This window comes from Helianthus annuus, chromosome 5 (assembly GCF_002127325.2).
Source record: "Helianthus annuus cultivar XRQ/B chromosome 5, HanXRQr2.0-SUNRISE, whole genome shotgun sequence".
In the NCBI taxonomy this organism is placed as follows: Eukaryota; Viridiplantae; Streptophyta; class Magnoliopsida; order Asterales; family Asteraceae; genus Helianthus; species Helianthus annuus.
The window spans coordinates 163,303,328-163,328,279 of record NC_035437.2 but is presented as its reverse complement, the minus strand read 5'-3'; the positions used below and the strand labels follow the sequence as shown (position 1 = coordinate 163,328,279).

At 31.8% G+C, this 24,952-nt stretch overlaps 4 protein-coding genes across 7 annotated transcripts; all 4 read right to left on the bottom strand.

The window, feature by feature from the left end:
- Positions 1-368: 368 nt before the first annotated feature.
- LOC110941563 lies at positions 369-24,952 on the bottom strand. Of its 4 annotated transcripts, none has more exons than XM_035990350.1 (4): positions 12,588-19,067; positions 8,408-12,348; positions 1,700-2,554; positions 369-1,460 (listed from the first exon to the last, which is right to left on the bottom strand). In XM_035990350.1, exon 1 carries the CDS (start codon positions 19,028-19,030, stop codon positions 17,549-17,551), a length of 1,482 nt encoding a protein of 493 aa, XP_035846243.1. In that variant the 5' UTR covers positions 19,031-19,067; the 3' UTR covers positions 369-1,460; positions 1,700-2,554; positions 8,408-12,348; positions 12,588-17,548. The 4 variants fall into 4 exon arrangements, with proteins under 4 accessions (XP_035846243.1, XP_035846244.1, XP_022038896.2 ...); XM_035990351.1 differs by having other exon boundaries at positions 8,408-13,442; positions 14,294-19,067; XM_022183204.2 differs by having other exon boundaries at positions 509-1,460; positions 8,408-18,228; positions 18,467-24,952.
- On the bottom strand, positions 9,768-10,739 carry LOC110943785. Its single transcript, XM_022185518.1, has one exon. The coding sequence runs from the start codon at positions 10,737-10,739 to the stop codon at positions 9,768-9,770; it is 972 nt and encodes a 323-aa protein (XP_022041210.1).
- LOC110943787 lies at positions 15,654-16,625 on the bottom strand. The gene has a single exon (XM_022185520.1). The coding sequence runs from the start codon at positions 16,623-16,625 to the stop codon at positions 15,654-15,656; it is 972 nt and encodes a 323-aa protein (XP_022041212.1).
- Positions 19,355-20,518, bottom strand: LOC118479229. Its single transcript, XM_035990048.1, has one exon. The coding sequence runs from the start codon at positions 20,516-20,518 to the stop codon at positions 19,355-19,357; it is 1,164 nt and encodes a 387-aa protein (XP_035845941.1).

The window sequence follows — 24,952 nt, the reverse complement described above, 5'->3', positions numbered from 1 at the left end:
GATTACTATCATAGTCATCATATGTTGACTTTTTTGTTCAATCAAACAATCGTTCATAATTGTCCAAAGATTCCATACCAATCGATAGATGACAAATTTGAATTGACAAATTTGAGTTAATTTGTCGATGAATTGATTTGGAAATAGCAATTCTATATCCATTTTTGTAGTCTTTTATTGACTAAATTTTTGATTTCAAGAATCATTCGTTTGATAGTATAAATCATTTGATTTCGATATTGGTTAATCGATTTTATTTGTGTTTGTTTGTAAAAACAGTTGTTTATAAAAATGCTTAAGGAGATATTAATATAAATATTTCGAAGTAATTTAACAGTTAGAATAAACCATACCTTTCCTCTTTTTCCGACTAGGTAAATCTTTAAGTTGATTTTTCCAAGTGACCAACCCAACCAATTCTTCCCTACACGGCCTCCTGCCTAAACGGTACTTTTTATGGCTCCAGGGCTCCAGGTTTTGCAAAAATCTTTAAAGATAAACAAAGGGATAAAAAGGAAACTGATATTTATTCATAACTGTTCTTCCCTAAGGAAGAACTTCTTGATATTTACATAATATTCTCCTTTAGCAAGGAGATTACTCACTAACACTCATACTAGTTTACAAAGGAAAAGTTGGAAAAGGAAAATGATACGAGAGAAGGGGATGGGGATTGGATTCGATGTCTAAACTAAAGGAATTCAACTTCTTTATATAATAGAAGTGAATTTTACAAAAGACCATTATAGCCCTTAATCAATCGTCATGGATGACGTTTTTTCAATCGATGTACCCATGTGTTGGGTCCAGTTCTCGAGTGTCCTCATCTGAAAAGTAGCTGTCTTTTTCAGTGGGGTTTTTGTTTTCTTCTGAAGAAGATGCTTTGCAGTATTCGCACTGATGGTTCTCAAAGGTGCGTTGCAACTTTTGACAAAGTTGTTCTTTAGTGGATGGGCCTGCTTCTACTTTATTGAAGATGATGCGTTGCTCCATCCTTTCTAAAGCTTCTTTTTCATGTAGTGGTAGAGGAGTTCCACTATAGCTAGTAATTATGCAGTTAGTGCTGCAATAATTTACTTTGTTAAAGCTTCCTACTTTAATTTTCTGTAGGTTTTCTAGGATTTGTAAAAATCCTTTGGTCCTGATATGTAACCATTTTTCATAGTCTTCATAGTCTTCTTTTATCACCCTTGAAGGATTGACCGTTCTTGCTTTGGCTATGCCAATTTCTAAATGATGGTAGCTTGGAAAGGTTTTTCCTTGGTACCAGTCAGGGAGTGTAGAAGTACACTTGATGAAGATGTTTGCATCTCTTGCCGCAGCAATTTTCTTTCGAAAATTCTTGATGGCTTTCTTCATTCCTTCGGATAAATTACTTATTTCAAGTAAATTGGGAGAAGGGTAGATGAACTTTGCTAATCCAGCGGAGAATGCTAGAGAAACTAGTTCTGGGTTTGCACCTGGACAAAAGATAATAAGACTTTTAGTAGCCTTGTCTTCTGTGTAAATATGTTCGAACTCGAAATCGTCTTGGCTTATGGCTCTAGCCTTTGACCAGATTGCTCTGAATTCGTCTAAAGAAATAATATCTTTTTCTTCTTTCTCTTCAATTTTTGTTGGTTTTGAGAAAGTGTTGTTTCTGAATTCAATAACCCTTTCTTTTTTCTTGGGTATCAAAGGTTCAGAAAAAAATGGTTACCTTTAAAGGTATTTCTTTTTTCCCGCATGTTGCTGAATATCGGGTGGCTTCTTGTTGGGCTTGTAATAACGACCCAAATTTTTTGAATGGATAGTCAGTTTTTTCAACATAATTTTTGACTATGGCCCAATCTTCATAAATTCCTCTATGGTCACCATCAAAAATGACATAAAATCTGGTATTTTTAGGATTTTCTGGTTTTTGTGTGACTTGGGAGTAACTTGGTCTGAGAGAGACCTTTTCAGTTTTTGGCAAACTGTCAGCCATCAACGGATTTGATGTGCCTTTACCAGAGCCGTTTGCTTCTGGGCTAGATGAAGATTTTAGTTCTTCATTTACTCTATTTTTGCTTTTTTCCAAAGCAACAGGAGTGAACGGACTTGATATTTCTTTACCCTTTGCCGTTTGAGGGGGAATAGATTCAGATTGTTTCCTTGCGGATTCCTGCTCTGAATTAGCAGTTGTTTCTAGACTTTCGTCATAGAGAGCTATCTGATCTCGAATAGCTTTTAGTTCTATCAAAAGAATTTTTTCTTTTAGGCGTAAAGCCTTTAAATTCTCCATTTTTTCAAAAAATAAGTTTTTCTGTTTGTGAAAGTGATTGGTGATGCCTTTAGTTTGAAGGGTATGTGCTCCTTAAATAGGCATGAAAAGTTTCTATTTTTAGAAAAAATTTATTTGAAATACGTATTTGTTTACGTATTTTGAAGATCTTATTCAAGATGCTCGATGTCGAGAGAATATCTTGAAAACCACATTTGTCATCTGACATGACTACCTTTTTCTTTTTATTGATAATGATCATCTTGGGCATGTGGATGTAGTTAATAACTGAGATTCTTCATTTAGCAATACCTGCCAAAATCAAAATAAAAGAGTGGACATAATTCATTCTGAGTCTTCTGTTGAAGAGTCAGAGGATGACAAGTTGTCTCGTATTTCTAATGCATATACTTGCGTATAGCCATCAAAAATATTTTCAGAAGGAAAATATCCCTCAATTTCGGCTTCTAAGATAAATTTTATCTTTTCCGGAAATTTTTGTCGGTTGGGACATTCGTTGGCATAATGTCCTTCTTCGGAGCATATCCAACAACGACATTGTTTCTTACCTTGAGGACAGACCTTAGGTTTTTCTTTAGAAAAGTATTTTCCCGGTGAAAATTTTCTTTTCTTGCTTTTCCAAAAACGTTTTTTAGTTTTTGTTTTATATTTATTTTTGTATTTCTTTTTGAAATAACCTTTATCTTTTGTTGGTTCACAACCAAAAGATAATTGTGGTAACTCAGCGAGTTTTTTACAACAGTCTTTATTAAAACGTTTTAATTGTTTTTGTTTATTAGAAAGATCACAATAGGATGCAATTTCTTCTTTAACAATTCTTGTAGCAAACCCAAGGGAATGCATTGTAAATTGATTCTTTTCCTTATTCCATCGTTCTTTCGCCTTTTCTCCTACGATGGGTGTCACACCCCAACCGATGGCGGAAACATCGGGATGAGACGTACAAACTGTTCAAAGACATCATAACACTAAATGTGACAATAATTAAAATTCCATTTATTAATAATTCAAAGTTTCATACAAAGTCTCAAAAAGAAATAACATAACATTAAACAAGTTTATTTCGTAGGTGGGTTTCTAAGCCATCCTATTTATTTCTTCACTTCTTGTATCATCACCCTGCAGTATGCATTTAAAATAAAGTCAACAAATAATGCTGGCGAGTATACAAGTTTGTACATAGCATAATAGAGTTAAAATAGTTTAACAGGATCTAGTCCACGTGAATACTTGAATTCATATTAACAGTTATACTCGTAACGATGAAACTATGTGTTCAAACCATAGTTTAACGCAATTAACATAGCCTAACCCTCGAAAGGGTGGTAACATAGAGTTAAAAATCCTAACAATACCCATAATATTACGGGAGGGGCGTTACAAACTACAGCGCTTAAAATAGAAAGGTCCAAAATACGAAATGTTACAGTCTCCCCTACTTTAGGAGATTTCGTCCTCGAAATCTTAAGAAGAAGACTGAATAACGCTCAAATATAAAGTTTCGTTGAAAACAAAAAAAAAAGTTGGCAACTACCTCTGAGGTAAGGAAATCACCCCTAGCTCATTGGTGGAGTTGAAAATTGAGCGAAGCTAATTGTCAAGGTAAGGAAATCACTCCTATCTTGATGATATTAGCATAAAATTCAGAACAAACCACATGACACACTTAGTTAACAAGATTAACGTATCACTGGCATGTGAATAAGCAGGTCAACCCATCGTGTACCGCAATTTAAAGACTTAACATGACCACTAGAATACGGGCGGGCGCTACTCCTATAGCACTACGCATAGTGCTATACATGTTAAGGTGTGGGTTAAAAGACAAGTTCATCACATAAGAATCACCCAGTAATCACGAATCCAGTATAACATATTAGTATGCATGTATCAAATTAAAATGAAAAACATACAAATGTAAACACAAGAAAATTAAGGTAGCATAAAAAAAGAGATTTAACGTAAAACATAGTGTTTTGATATAGGAAATGCATACTACACCCAAAAGTGTAAAAATAGAAAATGGGTCAAGTATACTCACAGTCATAAATGTATAACATTAGCATAACATGAATAACATGAGTCAAATAGATTCACAAAATTGTGGATAGATAGTGCAAAAATGATTAACATAGTGTTTTTGATATTGGAAATGCATACTACACCCAAAAGTGTAAAAACAGAAAATGGGTCAAGTATACTCACAGTCATAAATGTATAACATTAGCATAACATGAATAACATGAGTCAAATAGATTCACAAAATTGTGGATAGATAGTGCAAAAATGATTAACATAGTGTTTTTGATATAGGAAATGCATACTACACCCAAAAGTGTAAAAAGAAAATGGGTCAAGTATACTCACCTTAGAGTGCGTTGCGTTTCTTGGAATAAGATAGAATAAATAGAATGATAAAATCCCAAGAGATGTGCACAAGAAGATTACCCTATTAAGTTGGAAGGATTTATCATTTATTGGGAATTTTGGGAATTATTAATTAACAAGGCAATCAAATAAAATAGAATTTATCATCTCTAAATTATATAAATCATATGCCTTATAAATAGTTTATGACAAATAAATAGGTAAAATAAAGATTTACCAAAATATCACAAATAGGATTTCCAAGATATTGGATTAAATAAACAAGAATTTAAATATGTATAAAATTATTTAAATTAACAAAAATAAATAATCCAACATTAATTAACAATTCTATAAATAATAAACTTATTTATAAAATTCTAGTTATATAAAATAAGACAATAAATCTGAAAATTTAAATAATAAATTCTGGAATCTATAAGTAAATGCAATATAAATTCTGTTTTTATTAAAATAAAAATTCTGATTTAATATATAAACAATAATTCTGAAATATAAAATAAAAATTCTGAAATAATAAAAACTGTTTTAAATAAATAATAATTATAAATCTGATTTAAATAAATAAGAAATAAAATTCTGAAATAATAATCTGTTTTTAATAAATAAATAATTATTATAAATCTGATTAGTTTAATAAATAAATCTGATTAATAAATCCGATTTTATAAAACTGAAATAATTAAATAAAATTCTGAAATATAATATATCTATTTTCTAAATAATTATAACTGATTTTATATATTAATATAATGTAATCCTGATTTATATAACTTAATAATAATAATACTAGTAATAATAATAATAATAATAATAATAATAATAATAATAATATTACTATTAACAGTAATATAATCGGAAAAAAGAAACAAAAATTATGAGTCGGAAACGTTTACCGGATCGGAACGTATGGCGGTGACCGAAGGAGGTGGTAGCAGGTGGTTCCGGCGAGATCGGTGGAAATGAATGAAACGAGAAGGGTGGCCGGATATATATATAGGAGATGGATGATGACAGTTACAGATCATTAAAGGTCACAAAGTTTCCGGTGAACATGTAAAGGGTCGAAGAAGATGATCAGGTTCTTGGGCGGTTTCTTTATTTAAATTCGCAGCATTTAATGTGTGCTTAAATACCATTTAATTCCAACATATGTCGGATGTGGTATTCCCGACCGAGTGGTTAAATGGTTGTTTGTTGACCGAAAGGTCGCGGGTTCGATCCCCGTGTCACGCATAAGTCTCAATTCTTTTCTTTTTAGTTAACAGTTAACTGAACTAACTGGGATTTCTAACCCAGTTAGTGATCCTTTAATACAAACTAACCTAGTTAACCATAACTAGGTTATCTACCATGTTTCAAAGGATGTGCTAATCTAGTTAGTTAATATTAACTAGAAATTTAATAAAACTCAATAAAATTCAGAAAAATATTTATTTATTTAATTTAAATTGTTATTTTATTTATCTAAAATATTAATAAAATAATATAAAACCAAATTTAACCCAAACTTCAATATTTTTACCGAATTAGCGTATAAATTCCCAATTTTTGCACGGTTTAGGGTAATCTCTTGGCAACGATGAATTTAAGAGCTGAGATTAAGATGTAATTTCTCTGTTTTTACGTGTTTAACATAGTTTCAACGTGTTTCAATTGTTTCAACAATACATAACATTCAAACACAAAATATGGATAAAATCATGCATTTTCATTATGATTTCAAGTCTCGAGTACAATTTGGAATTTGAAACAAATACCACGAAGGTACAACTTACAAAAATAGAAAGTACAAGTAGACTTGCCAAAAATGGAAAGATTGAAAATACGAGATGTCACAGTCTCCCCTACTTTAGGAGATTTCGTCCTCGAAATCTAAGAGGAAAACTTTTGAAAAGATGACATCTAATGATTCAAAAAGAGGGAAATAAATGAGACTTTGATCATAATGTTTTTGTTTAGGAAAATTGATTTCATGTATGCATCACATAGCACTTTGTTTTTCACATGAATTGCCAAATAGTTTCACATAGAATAACATAGTATTGCACATAGAATAACATGGTGTTACACATAGAATATCATGTATAATGAAAGCAAGATAAATTTAGATTGTTCACGAAGGAGTAATTATTAATTATTTTAGATTGCGATAATAACGTGCTTCGTGTTCCAAAACTTGAAATGAAGATAACGCTCAAAATGTAAATCACATGATAATTGAGATAACATAAAAAGAGATTCATCATAAAAATATGGAGTGTCACGGAACGTAACATAGACTATTCCAAAGTGAATCGAAATCCTTTTCGAATTAAGGAGACGTGCTTTGGCCTAATAGACAAACACTCTCATCGAGGAGCGACTAACGATGTTTGTCCTTTCAGTTACTACACGTCCTTAATCGATTGGGAAAATCGAAACTTTGGCGAGATCGAAAATCAAGGAATGGGACTAGTTAACAAGATGCGAGTTTCACCTCTAACTTGATAACATCGTACCCTGATGTGGTTGGTACTCATCCAAAGATGAGGGTCCACTAGAATATGAAATGGAAAACTCCCAACAAGGTTTGGATATCACTCCTAACTTGAGGGTAGATTTCGTGCAAAAATCAAAGTATAGCTGAGTGAAAATCATCACCAAGTGTGGGAATCACCCCTATCTTGATGAATCATTTCGATTGTGTTGTAAGAGTGTCTTCAAAGCTTCCATGTGTGTATTGTGTTAGCCTTAGGAAAGGCTTGTATATTAGAAGTCCAAAAGAATAGAGGGAAACAAAGAAGAGAGAAAGGAATAATGTCTTTAACAGCAAATAAATGAGAAAGCTCCTAAACTATAGACTAGGCAAAGCAAGGCATTCCTAATTCCCTATAGTTATGGCTCTGATACCAATCTGGTATCAGAGTACTCCTACTATAGACTACGGAAAAGTATAGGAATTCTACCTAATTCCCTATAGTTATGGCTCTGATACCAATCTGTCACACCCAACCGATGGCGGAAACATCGGGATGAGACGTACAAACTGTTCAAAGACATCATAACACTAAATGTGACAATAATTAAAATTCCATTTATTAATAATTCAAAGTTTCATACAAAGTCTCAAAAAGAAATAACATAACATTAAACAAGTTTATTTCGTAGGTGGGTTTCTAAGCCATCCTATTTATTTCTTCACTTCTTGTATCATCACCCTGCAGTATGCATTTAAAATAAAGTCAACAAATAATGCTGGCGAGTATACAAGTTTGTACATAGCATAATAGAGTTAAAATAGTTTAACAGGATCTAGTCCACGTGAATACTTGAATTCATATTAACAGTTATACTCGTAACGATGAAACTATGTGTTCAAACCATAGTTTAACGCAATTAACATAGCCTAACCCTCGAAAGGGTGGTAACATAGAGTTAAAAATCCTAACAATACCCATAATATTACGGGAGGGGCGTTACAAACTACAGCGCTTAAAATAGAAAGGTCCAAAATACGAAATGTTACAATGGGAATTTTCATTAGGTAAGCCTCAATCCATGAATGGAATTCACCTGTGCCTAATTTATATAAATTTGTTTCATAAAGACAAGTGAAATCATCTAAAAGACATATGTCACAAAGTTGTGCTTTAGCAAGATTTTGTCTTGCTTTTTCTAGCATTTTTTGATTTTCTCGGTCTTTATCTGTTATGAGGTCGAGACCTAAAAACATCATATATATTGCATTTATAATTTGATCAAAAAGATCCTCACCTTGTAAATTTTCATCCCAAGTTGTTCCTTTGATGAAGTTTTGTACAATTCCTGCAGACTTATGTTCTAATAATAATAATAAAGCCTTAGCCTTAGAGAACTCTTCTGAAATAGTCTGAATGATTAGACTGATCTCAGTGTTCCATTTATCAATTACCTCTTTTCTTTTGTCGAGGTTGAAGATACAATCAATTTTAATAGTATTAATAGTAGTTGCACTACCATTACTATTAGAATCAGGTATACCCTTATGGTATGGCATGGAAAATTCTGTATCCTTTTTTCTATGCCTGTTACTTCTGCTAGTAAAAGCATTGTTTGCTCTCTGTCTTGGAGACATTTCCATATCTGAAGAGCTTTCTTCAGTTTTGGGTTCTTCTTTCTTTATAGGAAAGTTTCTTGGTTCTTCATTATTTAAAACAAAGATTCGTTCTTTATTTTCAGAAAAATATCTTTCATTTAAGATTTTATCTTCAGAAAACTTTTGTTCACATTCTTCGTTATCTAAAGTAATGAGACTAACAAGTTCTTTTATCTGTTCAATTGGAAGGGTATCCAATTGTTCATCTAGAATTTGCTCTAATTTTTTAGTGATAGAACTCATTTTATCCACAAGATAAAGTAATCTTTTTATCCTTTAATATTTGAATATCTTTTTCAATAAAAGAATTTTTTCTTTTTAGATCAGTTAGTTCAAGAATTTTTTCAGAAGGATGAATGCTCCAATCCGAATGTAATTCATAAATTCTTTGATTATTTCTTTCTAGACAGAAATAAAGTCTAGAGATCTCTAGATTTATATTTCTAAAAAGGTTTTCCATTTGACCTTTATTGGTCATTTGGAATTGATCCAAAAGGCCATGATAATGCATTTGGACTTTTAGAACTTCCTAGAGATGGATTTCCAACGTTGAAGTTTGGAAATGAATACTTTTGAAAGCTTTTTTCATCATTAATTTTTTCTTTTTGCTTTTCAAGCATAAAAGTTTTTGAATCCATTCTTTCATCAATTTTGTCTGAAACATCTTTGATGATTTTTGCGGCAGTTGCCTCAAGATTTTCGTTTGTAGAAAGACTTTCTACCTTTCTAATTAAATCTTTAACAAGTTCCTCTAATTTTAAAAGAGTAGTCATGTTATAGATATAATTGCTTTTTTAGTTCTAAGCTCAATAATTTTTTGCTTAGAAGCAAAAATGTTTTTCTTAATAATTTTTATATTAAGAGATTTTGTTTTATGACTTAACATAAAATTTTCTTTAATTTGATTTATTCTAGTAAAGCAAATTTGTATATTAGCCTCTTCAAAGGTGATTTGTTGATCAAGATATTGTAAATAATCTAAAATTGGTTTTGAAGACATTATTCTCCAATAACTCCTTTTAAGATTCTACCATACCCATCAATTCTTTCAGACAAAGAACGTATTAATTGTTCAGTGTTACTTGATTCTCTTATTTGTAAAGAGCTTCCAGCATAACTGTGTCTAGGTTTTGATACTAAAACTTGTTTATTTCGTGCAATATCAATTGCCCAGTTTTCTTGTAATTGTGATGGCTCAGCGAATTTACTGCCTTCAACAATTCCAATATCTGAGAATATATCCTCAATTGCTATGCTTTCTTTTTCTTTGTACTCAATTGAATGAGTGCTATTTGTTAAAGCATATGAGACTAAATAATTAATCGTAAATACTTTATTACCTGGTTCCATAAGATCAGTTCTTTCACACTGATGTATAAAACTTAAAGTTTTGTCGAAATCTTTTGAATCTCGATGTAAAGCAAATTTAGGATAGACAGTAAACATAAATTTACCATATGCTAAATTTCCTTGAATTGCTCCAAGAAGAGCGTCTTGCCTATTGATAATTCTGTTATCAACAAGGGCCATTTTTCTAGGAAAATTAATTCCATCTCTAAACTGTGCTTTTAGGAGGATTTTAACCGCTCCTATATGTACCATATTGAGAGACTTTCTCAACTCTGGTTTAATATGTAAAAGCTTTTTTGCTATTTCACCCTTTGTTAAGAGTGGCAAATAAACTTCACCCGAGGTATTGTTTATGTCAACTGAAAGTTCTTCAGTGTTAAAACAATAAAATATTTTATTTTTTCTAGAAAAGGCTCTAGAAACTAAACTTTGTAAAGTTTTTGGTTGATTAAAAACTTGTTTTGCGTCAAGCTTGAATTTAAGCTTGCTAATTTTTGTTAATTGATCAGAATTAATCATGTAATCTGATACAAAACCTCTTTCGTTTTCACTAAAGTTTATAACTTCAGTTATTTCTTCAGACTCATCTGAATCGTTTTTAAATAAACTGTTATTTTCCATTAATTTTTTAAAAATAACACCTTATTTTTTAAAAAAGAGCAACAAGGCTCTGATACCAGTAGCGGAATGGTTCTAGCAATTTTTAATTTTACTACACCAATGGTCGTAGTAATTTTTTGGTTACTAGCAAATAGTTGTAGTAATTTCTTGATTACTATCATAGTCATCATATGTTGACTTTTTTGTTCAATCAAACAATCGTTCATAATTGTCCAAAGATTCCATACCAATCGATAGATGACAAATTTGAATTGACAAATTTGAGTTAATTTGTCGATGAATTGATTTGGAAATAGCAATTCTATATCCATTTTTGTAGTCTTTTATTGACTAAATTTTTTATTTCAAGAATCATTCGTTTGATAGTATAAATCATTTGATTTCGATATTGGTTAATCGATTTTATTTGTGTTTGTTTGTAAAAACAGTTGTTTATAAAAATGCTTAAGGAGATATTAATATAAATATTTCGAAGTAATTTAACAGTTAGAATAAACCATACCTTTCCTCTTTTTCCGACTAGGTAAATCTTTAAGTTGATTTTTCCAAGTGACCAACCCAACCAATTCTTCCCTACACGGCCTCCTGCCTAAACGGTACTTTTTATGGCTCCAGGGCTCCAGGTTTTGCAAAAATCTTTAAAGATAAACAAAGGGATAAAAAGGAAACTGATATTTATTCATAACTGTTCTTCCCTAAGGAAGAACTTCTTGATATTTACATAATATTCTCCTTTAGCAAGGAGATTACTCACTAACACTCATACTAGTTTACAAAGGAAAAGTTGGAAAAGGAAAATGATACGAGAGAAGGGGATGGGGATTGGATTCGATGTCTAAACTAAAGGAATTCAACTTCTTTATATAAAAGAAGTGAATTTTACAAAAGACCATTATAGCCCTTAATCAATCGTCATGGATGACGTTTTTTCAATCGATGTACCCATGTGTTGGGTCCAGTTCTCGAGTGTCCTCATCTGAAAAGTAGCTGTCTTTTTCAGTGGGGTTTTTGTTTTCTTCTGAAGAAGATGCTTTGCAGTATTCGCACTGATGGTTCTCAAAGGTGCGTTGCAACTTTTGACAAAGTTGTTCTTTAGTGGCTGGGCCTGCTTCTACTTTATTGAAGATGATGCGTTGCTCCATCCTTTCTAAAGCTTCTTTTTCATGTAGTGGTAGAGGAGTTCCACTATAGCTAGTAATTATGCAGTTAGTGCTGCAATAATTTACTTTGTTAAAGCTTCCTACTTTAATTTTCTGTAGGTTTTCTAGGATTTGTAAAAATCCTTTGGTCCTGATATGTAACCATTTTTCATAGTCTTCATAGTCTTCTTTTATCACCCTTGAAGGATTGACCGTTCTTGCTTTGGCTATGCCAATTTCTAAATGATGGTAGCTTGGAAAGGTTTTTCCTTGGTACCAGTCAGGGAGTGTAGAAGTACACTTGATGAAGATGTTTGCATCTCTTGCCGCAGCAATTTTCTTTCGAAAATTCTTGATGGCTTTCTTCATTCCTTCGGATAAATTACTTATTTCAATTAAATTGGGAGAAGGGTAGATGAACTTTGCTAATCCAGCGGAGAATGCTAGAGAAACTAGTTCTGGGTTTGCACCTGGACAAAAGATAATAAGACTTTTAGTAGCCTTGTCTTCTGTGTAAATATGTTCAAACTCGAAATCGTCTTGGCTTATGGCTCTAGCCTTTGACCAGATTGCTCTGAATTCGTCTAAAGAAATAATATCTTTTTCTTCTTTCTCTTCAATTTTTGTTGGTTTTGAGAAAGTGTTGTTTCTGAATTCAATAACCCTTTCTTTTTTCTTGGGTATCAAAGGTTCAGAAAAAAATGGTTACCTTTAAAGGTATTTCTTTTTTCCCGCATGTTGCTGAATATCGGGTGGCTTCTTGTTGGGCTTGTAATAACGACCCAAATTTTTTGAATGGATAGTCAGTTTTTTCAACATAATTTTTGACTATGGCCCAATCTTCATAAATTCCTCTATGGTCACCATCAAAAATGACATAAAATCTGGTATTTTTAGGATTTTCTGGTTTTTGTGTGACTTGGGAGTAACTTGGTCTGAGAGAGACCTTTTCAGTTTTTGGCAAACTGTCAGCCATCAACGGATTTGATGTGCCTTTACCAGAGCCGTTTGCTTCTGGGCTAGATGAAGATTTTAGTTCTTCATTTACTCTATTTTTGCTTTTTTCCAAAGCAACAGGAGTGAACGGACTTGATATTTCTTTACCCTTTGCCGTTTGAGGGGGAATAGATTCAGATTGTTTCCTTGCGGATTCCTGCTCTGAATTAGCAGTTGTTTCTAGACTTTCGTCATAGAGAGCTATCTGATCTCGAATAGCTTTTAGTTCTATCAAAAGAATTTTTTCTTTTAGGCGTAAAGCCTTTAAATTCTCCATTTTTTCAAAAAATAAGTTTTTCTGTTTGTGAAAGTGATTGGTGATGCCTTTAGTTTGAAGGGTATGTGCTCCTTAAATAGGCATGAAAAGTTTCTATTTTTAGAAAAAATTTATTTGAAATACGTATTTGTTTACGTATTTTGAAGATCTTATTCAAGATGCTCGATGTCGAGAGAATATCTTGAAAACCACATTTGTCATCTGACATGACTACCTTTTTCTTTTTATTGATAATGATCATCTTGGGCATGTGGATGTAGTTAATAACTGAGATTCTTCATTTAGCAATACCTGCCAAAATCAAAATAAAAGAGTGGACATAATTCATTCTGAGTCTTCTGTTGAAGAGTCAAAGGATGACAAGTTGTCTCGTATTTCTAATGCATATACTTGCGTATAGCCATCAAAAATATTTTCAGAAGGAAAATATCCCTCAATTTCGGCTTCTAAGATAAATTTTATCTTTTCCGGAAATTTTTGTCGGTTGGGACATTCGTTGGCATAATGTCCTTCTTCGGAGCATATCCAACAACGACATTTTTTCTTACCTTGAGGACAGACCTTAGGTTTTTCTTTAGAAAAGTATTTTCCCGGTGAAAATTTTCTTTTCTTGCTTTTCCAAAAACGTTTTTTAGTTTTTGTTTTATATTTATTTTTGTATTTCTTTTTGAAATAACCTTTATCTTTTGTTGGTTCACAACCAAAAGATAATTGTGGTAACTCAGCGAGTTTTTTACAACAGTCTTTATTAAAACGTTTTAACTGTTTTTGTTTATTAGAAAGATCACAATAGGATGCAATTTCTTCTTTAACAATTCTTGTAGCAAACCCAAGGGAATGCATTGTAAATTGATTCTTTTCCTTATTCCATCGTTCTTTCGCCTTTTCTCCTACGATGGGAATTTTCATTAGGTAAGCCTCAATCCATGAATTGAATTCACCTGTGCCTAATTTATATAAATTTGTTTCATAAAGACAAGTGAAATCATCTAAAAGACATATGTCACAAAGTTGTGCTTTAGCAAGATTTTGTCTTGCTTTTTCTAGCATTTTTTGATTTTCTCGGTCTTTATCTGTTATGAGGTCGAGACCTAAAAACATCATATATATTGCATTTATAATTTGATCAAAAAGATCCTCACCTTGTAAATTTTCATCCCAAGTTGTTCCTTTGATGAAGTTTTGTACAATTCCTGCAGACTTATGTTCTAATAATAATAATAAAGCCTTAGCCTTAGAGAACTCTTCTGAAATAGTCTGAATGATTAGACTGATCTCAGTGTTCCATTTATCAATTACCTCTTTTCTTTTGTCGAGGTTGAAGATACAATCAATTTTAATAGTATTAATAGTAGTTGCACTACCATTACTATTAGAATCAGGTATACCCTTATGGTATGGCATGGAAAATTCTGTATCCTTTTTTCTATGCCTGTTACTTCTGCTAGTAAAAGCATTGTTTGCTCTCTGTCTTGGAGACATTTCCATATCTGAAGAGCTTTCTTCAGTTTCGGGTTCTTCTTTCTTTATAGGAAAGTTTCTTGGTTCTTCATTATTTAAAACAAAGATTCGTTCTTTATTTTCAGAAAAATATCTTTCATTTAAGATTTTATCTTCAGAAAACTTTTGTTCACATTCTTCGTTATCTAAAGTAATGAGACTAACAAGTTCTTTTATCTATTCAATTGGAAGGGTATCCAATTGTTCATCTAGAATTTGCTCTAATTTTTGAGTGATAGAACTCATTTTATCCACAAGATAAAGTAATCTTTTTATCCTTTAATATTTGAATATCTTTTTCAATAAAAGAATTTTTTCTTTTTAGATCAGTTAGTTCAAGAATTTTTTCAGAAGGATGAATGCTCCAATCCGAATGTAATTCATAAATTCTTTGATTATTTCTTTCTAGACAGAAATAAAGTCTAGAGATCTCTAGATTTATATTTCTAAAAAGGTTTTCCATTTGACCTTTATTGGTCATTTGGAATTGATCCAAAAGGCCATGATAATGCATTTGGACTTTTAGAACTTCCTAGAGATGGATTTCCAACGTTGAAGTTTGGAAATGAATACTTTTGAAAGCTTTTTTCATCATTAATTTTTTCTTTTTGCTTTTCAAGCATAAAAGTTTTTGAATCCATTCTTTCATCAATTTTGTCTGAAACATCTTTGATGATTTTTGCGGCAGTTGCCTCAAGATTTTCGTTTGTAGAAAGACTTTCTACCTTTCTAATTAAATCTTTAACAAGTTCCTCTAATTTTAAAAGAGTAGTCATGTTATAGATATAATTGCTTTTTTAGTTCTAAGCTCAATAATTTTTTGCTTAGAAGCAAAAATGTTTTTCTTAATAATTTTTATATTAAGAGATTTTGTTTTATGACTTAACATAAAATTTTCTTTAATTTGATTTATTCTAGTAAAGCAAATTTGTATATTAGCCTCTTCAAAGGTGATTTGTTGATCAAGATATTGTAAATAATCTAAAATTGGTTTTGAAGACATTATTCTCCAATAACTCCTTTTAAGATTCTACCATACCCATCAATTCTTTCAGACAAAGAACGTATTAATTGTTCAGTGTTACTTGATTCTCTTATTTGTAAAGAGCTTCCAGCATAACTATGTCTAGGTTTTGATACTAAAACTTGTTTATTTCGTGCAATATCAATTGCCCAGTTTTCTTGTAATTGTGATGGCTCAGCGAATTTACTGCCTTCAACAATTCCAATATCTGAGAATATATCCTCAATTGCTATGCTTTCTTTTTCTTTGTACTCAATTGAATGAGTGCTATTTGTTAAAGCATATGAGACTAAATAATTAATCGTAAATACTTTATTACCTGGTTCCATAAGATCAGTTCTTTCACACTGATGTATAAAACTTAAAGTTTTGTCGAAATCTTTTGAATCTCGATGTAAAGCAAATTTAGGATAGACAGTAAACATAAATTTACCATATGCTAAATTTCCTTGAATTGCTCCAAGAAGAGCGTCTTGCCTATTGATAATTCTGTTATCAACAAGGGCCATTTTTATAGGAAAATTAATTCCATCTCTAAACTGTGCTTTTAGGAGGATTTTAACCGCTCCTATATGTACCATATTGAGAGACTTTCTCAACTCTGGTTTAATATGTAAAAGCTTTTTTGCTATTTCACCCTTTGTTAAGAGTGGCAAATAAACTTCACCCGAGGTATTGTTTATGTCAACTGAAAGTTCTTCAGTGTTAAAACAATAAAATATTTTATTTTTTCTAGAAAAGGCTCTAGAAACTAAACTTTGTAAAGTTTTTGGTTGATTAAAAACTTGTTTTGCGTCAAGCTTGAATTTAAGCTTGCTAATTTTTGTTAATTGATCAGAATTAATCATGTAATCTGATACAAAACCTCTTTCGTTTTCACTAAAGTTTATAACTTCAGTTATTTCTTCAGACTCATCTGAATCGTTTTTAAATAAACTGTTATTTTCCATTAATTTTTTAGAAATAACACCTTATTTTTTAAAAAAGAGCAACAAGGCTCTGATAGCGGAATGGTTCTAGCAATTTTTAATTTTACTACACCAATGGTCGTAGTAATTTTTTGGTTACTAGCAAATAGTTGTAGTAATTTCTTGATTACTATCATAGTCATCATATGTTGACTTTTTTGTTCAATCAAACAATCGTTCATAATTGTCCAAAGATTCCATACCAATCGATAGATGACAAATTTGAATTGACAAATTTGAGTTAATTTGTCGATGAATTGATTTGGAAATAGCAATTCTATATCCATTTTTGTAGTCTTTTATTGACTAAATTTTTGATTTCAAGAATCATTCGTTTGATAGTATAAATCATTTGATTTCGATATTGGTTAATCGATTTTATTTGTGTTTGTTTGTAAAAACAGTTGTTTATAAAAATGCTTAAGGAGATATTAATATAAATATTTCGAAGTAATTTAACAGTTAGAATAAACCATACCTTTCCTCTTTTTCCGACTAGGTAAATCTTTAAGTTGATTTTTCCAAGTGACCAACCCAACCAATTCTTCCCTACACTGCCTCCTGCCTAAACGGTACTTTTTATGGCTCCAGGGCTCCAGGTTTTGCAAAAATCTTTAAAGATAAACAAAGGGATAAAAAGGAAACTGATATTTATTCATAACTGTTCTTCCCTAAGGAAGAACTTCTTGATATTTACATAATATTCTCCTTTAGCAAGGAGATTACTCACTAACACTCATACTAGTTTACAAAGGAAAAGTTGGAAAAGGAAAATGATACGAGAGAAGGGGATGGGGATTGGATTCGATGTCTAAACTAAAGGAATTCAACTTCTTTATATAATAGAAGTGAATTTTACAAAAGACCATTATAGCCCTTAATCAATCGTCATGGATGACGTTTTTTCAATCGATGTACCCATGTGTTGGGTCCAGTTCTCGAGTGTCCTCATCTGAAAAGTAGCTGTCTTTTTCAGTGGGGTTTTTGTTTTCTTCTGAAGAAGATGCTTTGCAGTATTCGCACTGATGGTTCTCAAAGGTGCGTTGCAACTTTTGACAAAGTTGTTCTTTAGTGGCTGGGCCTGCTTCTACTTTATTGAAGATGATGCGTTGCTCCATCCTTTCTAAAGCTTCTTTTTCATGTAGTGGTAGAGGAGTTCCACTATAGCTAGTAATTATGCAGTTAGTGCTGTAATAATTTACTTTGTTAAAGCTTCCTACTTTAATTTTCTGTAGGTTTTCTAGGATTTGTAAAAATCCTTTGGTCCTGATATGTAACCATTTTTCATAGTCTTCATAGTCTTCTTTTATCACCCTTGAAGGATTGACCGTTCTTGCTTTGGCTATGCCAATTTCTAAATGATGGTAGCTTGGAAAGGTTTTTCCTTGGTACCAGTCAGGGAGTGTAGAAGTACACTTGATGAAGATGTTTGCATCTCTTGCCGCAGCAATTTTCTTTCGAAAATTCTTGATGGCTTTCTTCATTCCTTCGGATAAATTACTTATTTCAAGTAAATTGGGAGAAGGGTAGATGAACTTTGCTAATCCAGCGGAGAATGCTAGAGAAACTAGTTCTGGGTTTGCACCTGGACAAAAGATAATAAGACTTTTAGTAGCCTTGTCTTCTGTGTAAATATGTTCGAACTCGAAATCGTCTTGGCTTATGGCTCTAGCCTTTGACCAGATTGCTCTGAATTCGTCTAAAGAAATAATATCTTTTTCTTCTTTCTCTTCAATTTTTGTTGGTTTTGAGAAAGTGTTGTTTCTGAATTCAATAACCCTTTCTTTTTTCTTGGGTATCAAAGGTTCAGAAAAAATGGTTACCTTTAAAGGTATTTCTTTTTTCCCGCATGTTGCTGAATATCGGGTGGCTTCTTGTTGGGCTTGTAATAACGACCCAAATTTTTTGAATGGATAGTCAGTTTTTTCAACATAATTTTTGACTATGGCCCAATCTTCATAAATTCCTCTATGGTCACCATCAAAAATGACATAAAATCTGGTATTTTTAGGATTTTCTGGTTTTTGTGTGACTTGGGAGTAACTTGGTCTGAGAGAGACCTTTTCAGTTTTTGGCAAACTGTCAGCCATCAACGGATTTGATGTGCCTTTACCAGAGCCGTTTGCTTCTGGGCTAGATGAAGATTTTAGTTCTTCATTTACTCTATTTTTGCTTTTTTCCAAAGCAACAGGAGTGAACGGACTTGATATTTCTTTACCCTTTGCCGTTTGAGGGGGAATAGATTTAGATTGTTTCCTTGCGGATTCCTGCTCTGAATTAGCAGTTGTTTCTAGACTTTCGTCATAGAGAGCTATCTGATCTCGAATAGCTTTTAGTTCTATCAAAAGAATTTTTTCTTTTAGGCGTAAAGCCTTTAAATTCTCCATTTTTTCAAAAAATAAGTTTTTCTGTTTGTGAAAGTGATTGGTGATGCCTTTAGTTTGAAGGGTATGTGCTCCTTAAATAGGCATGAAAAGTTTCTATTTTTAGAAAAAATTTATTTGAAATACGTATTTGTTTACGTATTTTGAAGATCTTATTCAAGATGCTCGATGTCGAGAGAATATCTTGAAAACCACATTTGTCATCTGACATGACTACCTTTTTCTTTTTATTGATAATGATCATCTTGGGCATGTGGATGTAGTTAATAACTGAGATTCTTCATTTAGCAATACCTGCCAAAATCAAAATAAAAGAGTGGACATAATTCATTCTGAGTCTTCTGTTGAAGAGTCAGAGGATGACAAGTTGTCTCGTATTTCTAATGCATATACTTGCGTATAGCCATCAAAAATATTTTCAGAAGGAAAATATCCCTCAATTTCGGCTTCTAAGATAAATTTTATCTTTTCCGGAAATTTTTGTCGGTTGGGACATTCGTTGGCATAATGTCCTTCTTCGGAGCATATCCAACAACGACATTTTTTCTTACCTTGAGGACAGACCTTAGGTTTTTCTTTAGAAAAGTATTTTCCCGGTGAAAATTTTCTTTTCTTGCTTTTCCAAAAACGTTTTTTAGTTTTTGTTTTATATTTATTTTTGTATTTCTTTTTGAAATAACCTTTATCTTTTGTTGGTTCACAACCAAAAGATAATTGTGGTAACTCAGCAAGTTTTTTACAACAGTCTTTATTAAAACGTTTTAACTGTTTTTGTTTATTAGAAAGATCACAATAGGATGCAATTTCTTCTTTAACAATTCTTGTAGCAAACCCAAGGGAATGCATTTTAAATTGATTCTTTTCCTTATTCCATCGTTCTTTCGCCTTTTCTCCTACGATGGGAATTTTCATTAGGTAAGCCTCAATCCATGAATGGAATTCACCTGTGCCTAATTTATATAAATTTGTTTCATAAAGACAAGTGAAATCATCTAAAAGACATATGTCACAAAGTTGTGCTTTAGCAAGATTTTGTCTTGCTTTTTCTAGCATTTTTTGATTTTCTCGGTCTTTATCTGTTATGAGGTCGAGACCTAAAAACATCATATATATTGCATTTATAATTTGATCAAAAAGATCCTCACCTTGTAAATTTTCATCCCAAGTTGTTCCTTTGATGAAGTTTTGTACAATTCCTGCAGACTTATGTTCTAATAATAATAATAAAGCCTTAGCCTTAGAGAACTCTTCTGAATTAGTCTGAATGATTAGACTGATCTCAGTGTTCCATTTATCAATTACCTCTTTTCTTTTGTCGAGGTTGAAGATACAATCAATTTTAATAGTATTAATAGTAGTTGCACTACCATTACTATTAGAATCAGGTATACCCTTATGGTATGGCATGGAAAATTCTGTATCCTTTTTTCTATGCCTGTTACTTCTGCTAGTAAAAGCATTGTTTGCTCTCTGTCTTGGAGACATTTCCATATCTGAAGAGCTTTCTTCAGTTTCGGGTTCTTCTTTCTTTATAGGAAAGTTTCTTGGTTTTCATTATTTAAAACAAAGATTCGTTCTTTATTTTCAGAAAAATATCTTTCATTTAAGATTTTATCTTCAGAAAACTTTTGTTCACATTCTTCGTTATCTAAAGTAATGAGACTAACAAGTTCTTTTATCTGTTCAATTGGAAGGGTATCCAATTGTTCATCTAGAATTTGCTCTAATTTTTGAGTGATAGAACTCATTTTATCCACAAGATAAAGTAATCTTTTTATCCTTTAATATTTGAATATCTTTTTCAATAAAAGAATTTTTTCTTTTTAGATCAGTTAGTTCAAGAATTTTTTCAGAAGGATGAATGCTCCAATCCGAATGTAATTCATAAATTCTTTGATTATTTCTTTCTAGACAGAAATAAAGTCTAGAGATCTCTAGATTTATATTTCTAAAAAGGTTTCCCATTTGACCTTTATTGGTCATTTGGAATTGATCCAAAAGGCCATGATAATGCATTTGGACTTTTAGAACTTCCTAGAGATGGATTTCCAACGTTGAAGTTTGGAAATGAATACTTTTGAAAGCTTTTTTCATCATTAATTTTTTCTTTTTGCTTTTCAAGCATAAAAGTTTTTGAATCCATTCTTTCATCAATTTTGTCTGAAACATCTTTGATGATTTTTGCGGCAGTTGCCTCAAGATTTTCGTTTGTAGAAAGACTTTCTACCTTTCTAATTAAATCTTTAACAAGTTCCTCTAATTTTAAAAGAGTAGTCATGTTATAGATATAATTGCTTTTTTAGTTCTAAGCTCAATAATTTTTTGCTTAGAAGCAAAAATGTTTTTCTTAATAATTTTTATATTAAGAGATTTTGTTTTATGACTTAACATAAAATTTTCTTTAATTTGATTTATTCTAGTAAAGCAAATTTGTATATTAGCCTCTTCAAAGGTGATTTGTTGATCAAGATATTGTAAATAATCTAAAATTGGTTTTGAAGACATTATTCTCCAATAACTCCTTTTAAGATTCTACCATACCCATCAATTCTTTCAGACAAAGAACGTATTAATTGTTCAGTGTTACTTGATTCTCTTATTTGTAAAGAGCTTCCAGCATAACTGTGTCTAGGTTTTGATACTAAAACTTGTTTATTTCGTACAATATCAATTGCCCAGTTTTCTTGTAATTGTGATGGCTCAGCGAATTTACTGCCTTCAACAATTCCAATATCTGAGAATATATCCTCAATTGCTATGCTTTCTTTTTCTTTGTACTCAATTGAATGAGTGCTATTTGTTAAAGCATATGAGACTAAATAATTAATCGTAAATACTTTATTACCTGGTTCCATAAGATCAGTTCTTTCACACTGATGTATAAAACTTAAAGTTTTGTCGAAATCTTTTGAATCTCGATGTAAAGCAAATTTAGGATAGACAGTAAACATAAATTTACCATATGCTAAATTTCCTTGAATTGCTCCAAGAAGAGCGTCTTGCCTATTGATAATTCTGTTATCAACAAGGGCCATTTTTATAGGAAAATTAATTCCATCTCTAAACTGTGCTTTTAGGAGGATTTTAACCGCTCCTATATGTACCATATTGAGAGACTTTCTCAACTCTGGTTTAATATGTAAAAGCTTTTTTGCTATTTCACCCTTTGTTAAGAGTGGCAAATAAACTTCACCCGAGGTATTGTTTATGTCAACTGAAAGTTCTTTAGTGTTAAAACAATAAAATATTTTATTTTTTTCTAGAAAAGGCTCTAGAAACTAAACTTTGTAAAGTTTTTGGTTGATTAAAAACTTGTTTTGCGTCAAGCTTGAATTTAAGCTTGCTAATTTTTGTTAATTGATCAGAATTAATCATGTAATCTGATACAAAACCTCTTTCGTTTTCACTAAAGTTTATAACTTCAGTTATTTCTTCAGACTCATCTGAATCGTTTTTAAATAAACTGTTATTTTCCATTAATTTTTTAGAAATAACACCTTATTTTTTAAAAAAGAGCAACAAGGCTCTGATACCAGTAGCGGAATGGTTCTAGCAATTTTTAATTTTACTACACCAATGGTCGTAGTAATTTTTTGGTTACTAGCAAATAGTTGTAGTAATTTCTTGATTACTATCATAGTCATCATATGTTGACTTTTTTGTTCAATCAAACAATCGTTCAAAATTGTCCAAAGATTCCATACTAATCGATAGATGACAAATTTGAATTGACAAATTTGAGTTAATTTGTCGATGAATTGATTTGGAAATAGCAATTCTATATCCATTTTTGTAGTCTTTTATTGACTAAATTTTTGATTTCAAGAATCATTCGTTTGATAGTATAAATCATTTGATTTCGATATTGGTTAATCGATTTTATTTGTGTTTGTTTGTAAAAACAGTTGTTTATAAAAATGCTTAAGGAGATATTAATATAAATATTTCGAAGTAATTTAACAGTTAGAATAAACCATACCTTTCCTCTTTTTCCGACTAGGTAAATCTTTAAGTTGATTTTTCCAAGTGACCAACCCAACCAATTCTTCCCTACACGGCCTCCTGCCTAAACGGTACTTTTTATGGCTCCAGGGCTCCAGGTTTTGCAAAAATCTTTAAAGATAAACAAAGGGATAAAAAGGAAACTGATATTTATTCATAACTGTTCTTCCCTAAGGAAGAACTTCTTGATATTTACATAATATTCTCCTTTAGCAAGGAGATTACTCACTAACACTCATACTAGTTTACCAAGGAAAAGTTGGAAAAGGAAAATGATACGAGAGAAGGGGATGGGGATTGGATTCGATGTCTAAACTAAAGGAATTCAACTTCTTTATATAATAGAAGTGAATTTTACAAAAGACCATTATAGCCCTTAATCAATCGTCATGGATGACGTTTTTTCAATCGATGTACCCATGTGTTGGGTCCAGTTCTCGAGTGTCCTCATCTGAAAAGTAGCTGTCTTTTTCAGTGGGGTTTTTGTTTTCTTCTGAAGAAGATGCTTTGCAGTATTCGCACTGATGGTTCTCAAAGGTGCGTTGCAACTTTTGACAAAGTTGTTCTTTAGTGGCTGGGCCTGCTTCTACTTTATTGAAGATGATGCGTTGCTCCATCCTTTCTAAAGCTTCTTTTTCATGTAGTGGTAGAGGAGTTCCACTATAGCTAGTAATTATGCAGTTAGTGCTGCAATAATTTACTTTGTTAAAGCTTCCTACTTTAATTTTCTGTAGGTTTTCTAGGATTTGTAAAAATCCTTTGGTCCTGATATGTAACCATTTTTCATAGTCTTCATAGTCTTCTTTTATCACCCTTGAAGGATTGACCGTTCTTGCTTTGGCTATGCCAATTTCTAAATGATGGTAGCTTGGAAAGGTTTTTCCTTGGTACCAGTCAGGGAGTGTAGAAGTACACTTGATGAAGATGTTTGCATCTCTTGCCGCAGCAATTTTCTTTCGAAAATTCTTGATGGCTTTCTTCATTCCTTCGGATAAATTACTTATTTCAAGTAAATTGGGAGAAGGGTAGATGAACTTTGCTAATCCAGCGGAGAATGCTAGAGAAACTAGTTCTGGGTTTGCACCTGGACAAAAGATAATAAGACTTTTAGTAGCCTTGTCTTCTGTGTAAATATGTTCGAACTCGAAATCGTCTTGGCTTATGGCTCTAGCCTTTGACCAGATTGCTCTGAATTCGTCTAAAGAAATAATATCTTTTTCTTCTTTCTCTTCAATTTTTGTTGGTTTTGAGAAAGTGTTGTTTCTGAATTCAATAACCCTTTCTTTTTTCTTGGGTATCAAAGGTTCAGAAAAAATGGTTACCTTTAAAGGTATTTCTTTTTTCCCGCATGTTGCTGAATATCGGGTGGCTTCTTGTTGGGCTTGTAATAACGACCCAAATTTTTTGAATGGATAGTCAGTTTTTTCAACATAATTTTTGACTATGGCCCAATCTTCATAAATTCCTCTATGGTCACCATCAAAAATGACATAAAATCTGGTATTTTTAGGATTTTCTGGTTTTTGTGTGACTTGGGAGTAACTTGGTCTGAGAGAGACCTTTTCAGTTTTTGGCAAACTGTCAGCCATCAACGGATTTGATGTGCCTTTACCAGAGCCGTTTGCTTCTGGGCTAGATGAAGATTTTAGTTCTTCATTTACTCTATTTTTGCTTTTTTCCAAAGCAACAGGAGTGAACGGACTTGATATTTCTTTACCCTTTGCCGTTTGAGGGGGAATAGATTCAGATTGTTTCCTTGCGGATTCCTGCTCTGAATTAGCAGTTGTTTCTAGACTTTCGTCATAGAGAGCTATCTGATCTCGAATAGCTTTTAGTTCTATCAAAAGAATTTTTTCTTTTAGGCGTAAAGCCTTTAAATTCTCCATTTTTTCAAAAAATAAGTTTTTCTGTTTGTGAAAGTGA

Coding starts and splice junctions, on each gene's coding strand:
- LOC118479229 (XM_035990048.1), bottom strand. CDS start 20,518: ATGGAAATGTCTCCAAGACAGAGAGCAAACAATGCTTTTACTAGCAGA.
- LOC110943785 (XM_022185518.1), bottom strand. CDS start 10,739: ATGGAAAATAACAGTTTATTTAAAAACGATTCAGATGAGTCTGAAGAA.
- LOC110941563 (XM_035990349.1), bottom strand. CDS start 24,915: ATGGAGAATTTAAAGGCTTTACGCCTAAAAGAAAAAATTCTTTTGATA.
- LOC110943787 (XM_022185520.1), bottom strand. CDS start 16,625: ATGGAAAATAACAGTTTATTTAAAAACGATTCAGATGAGTCTGAAGAA.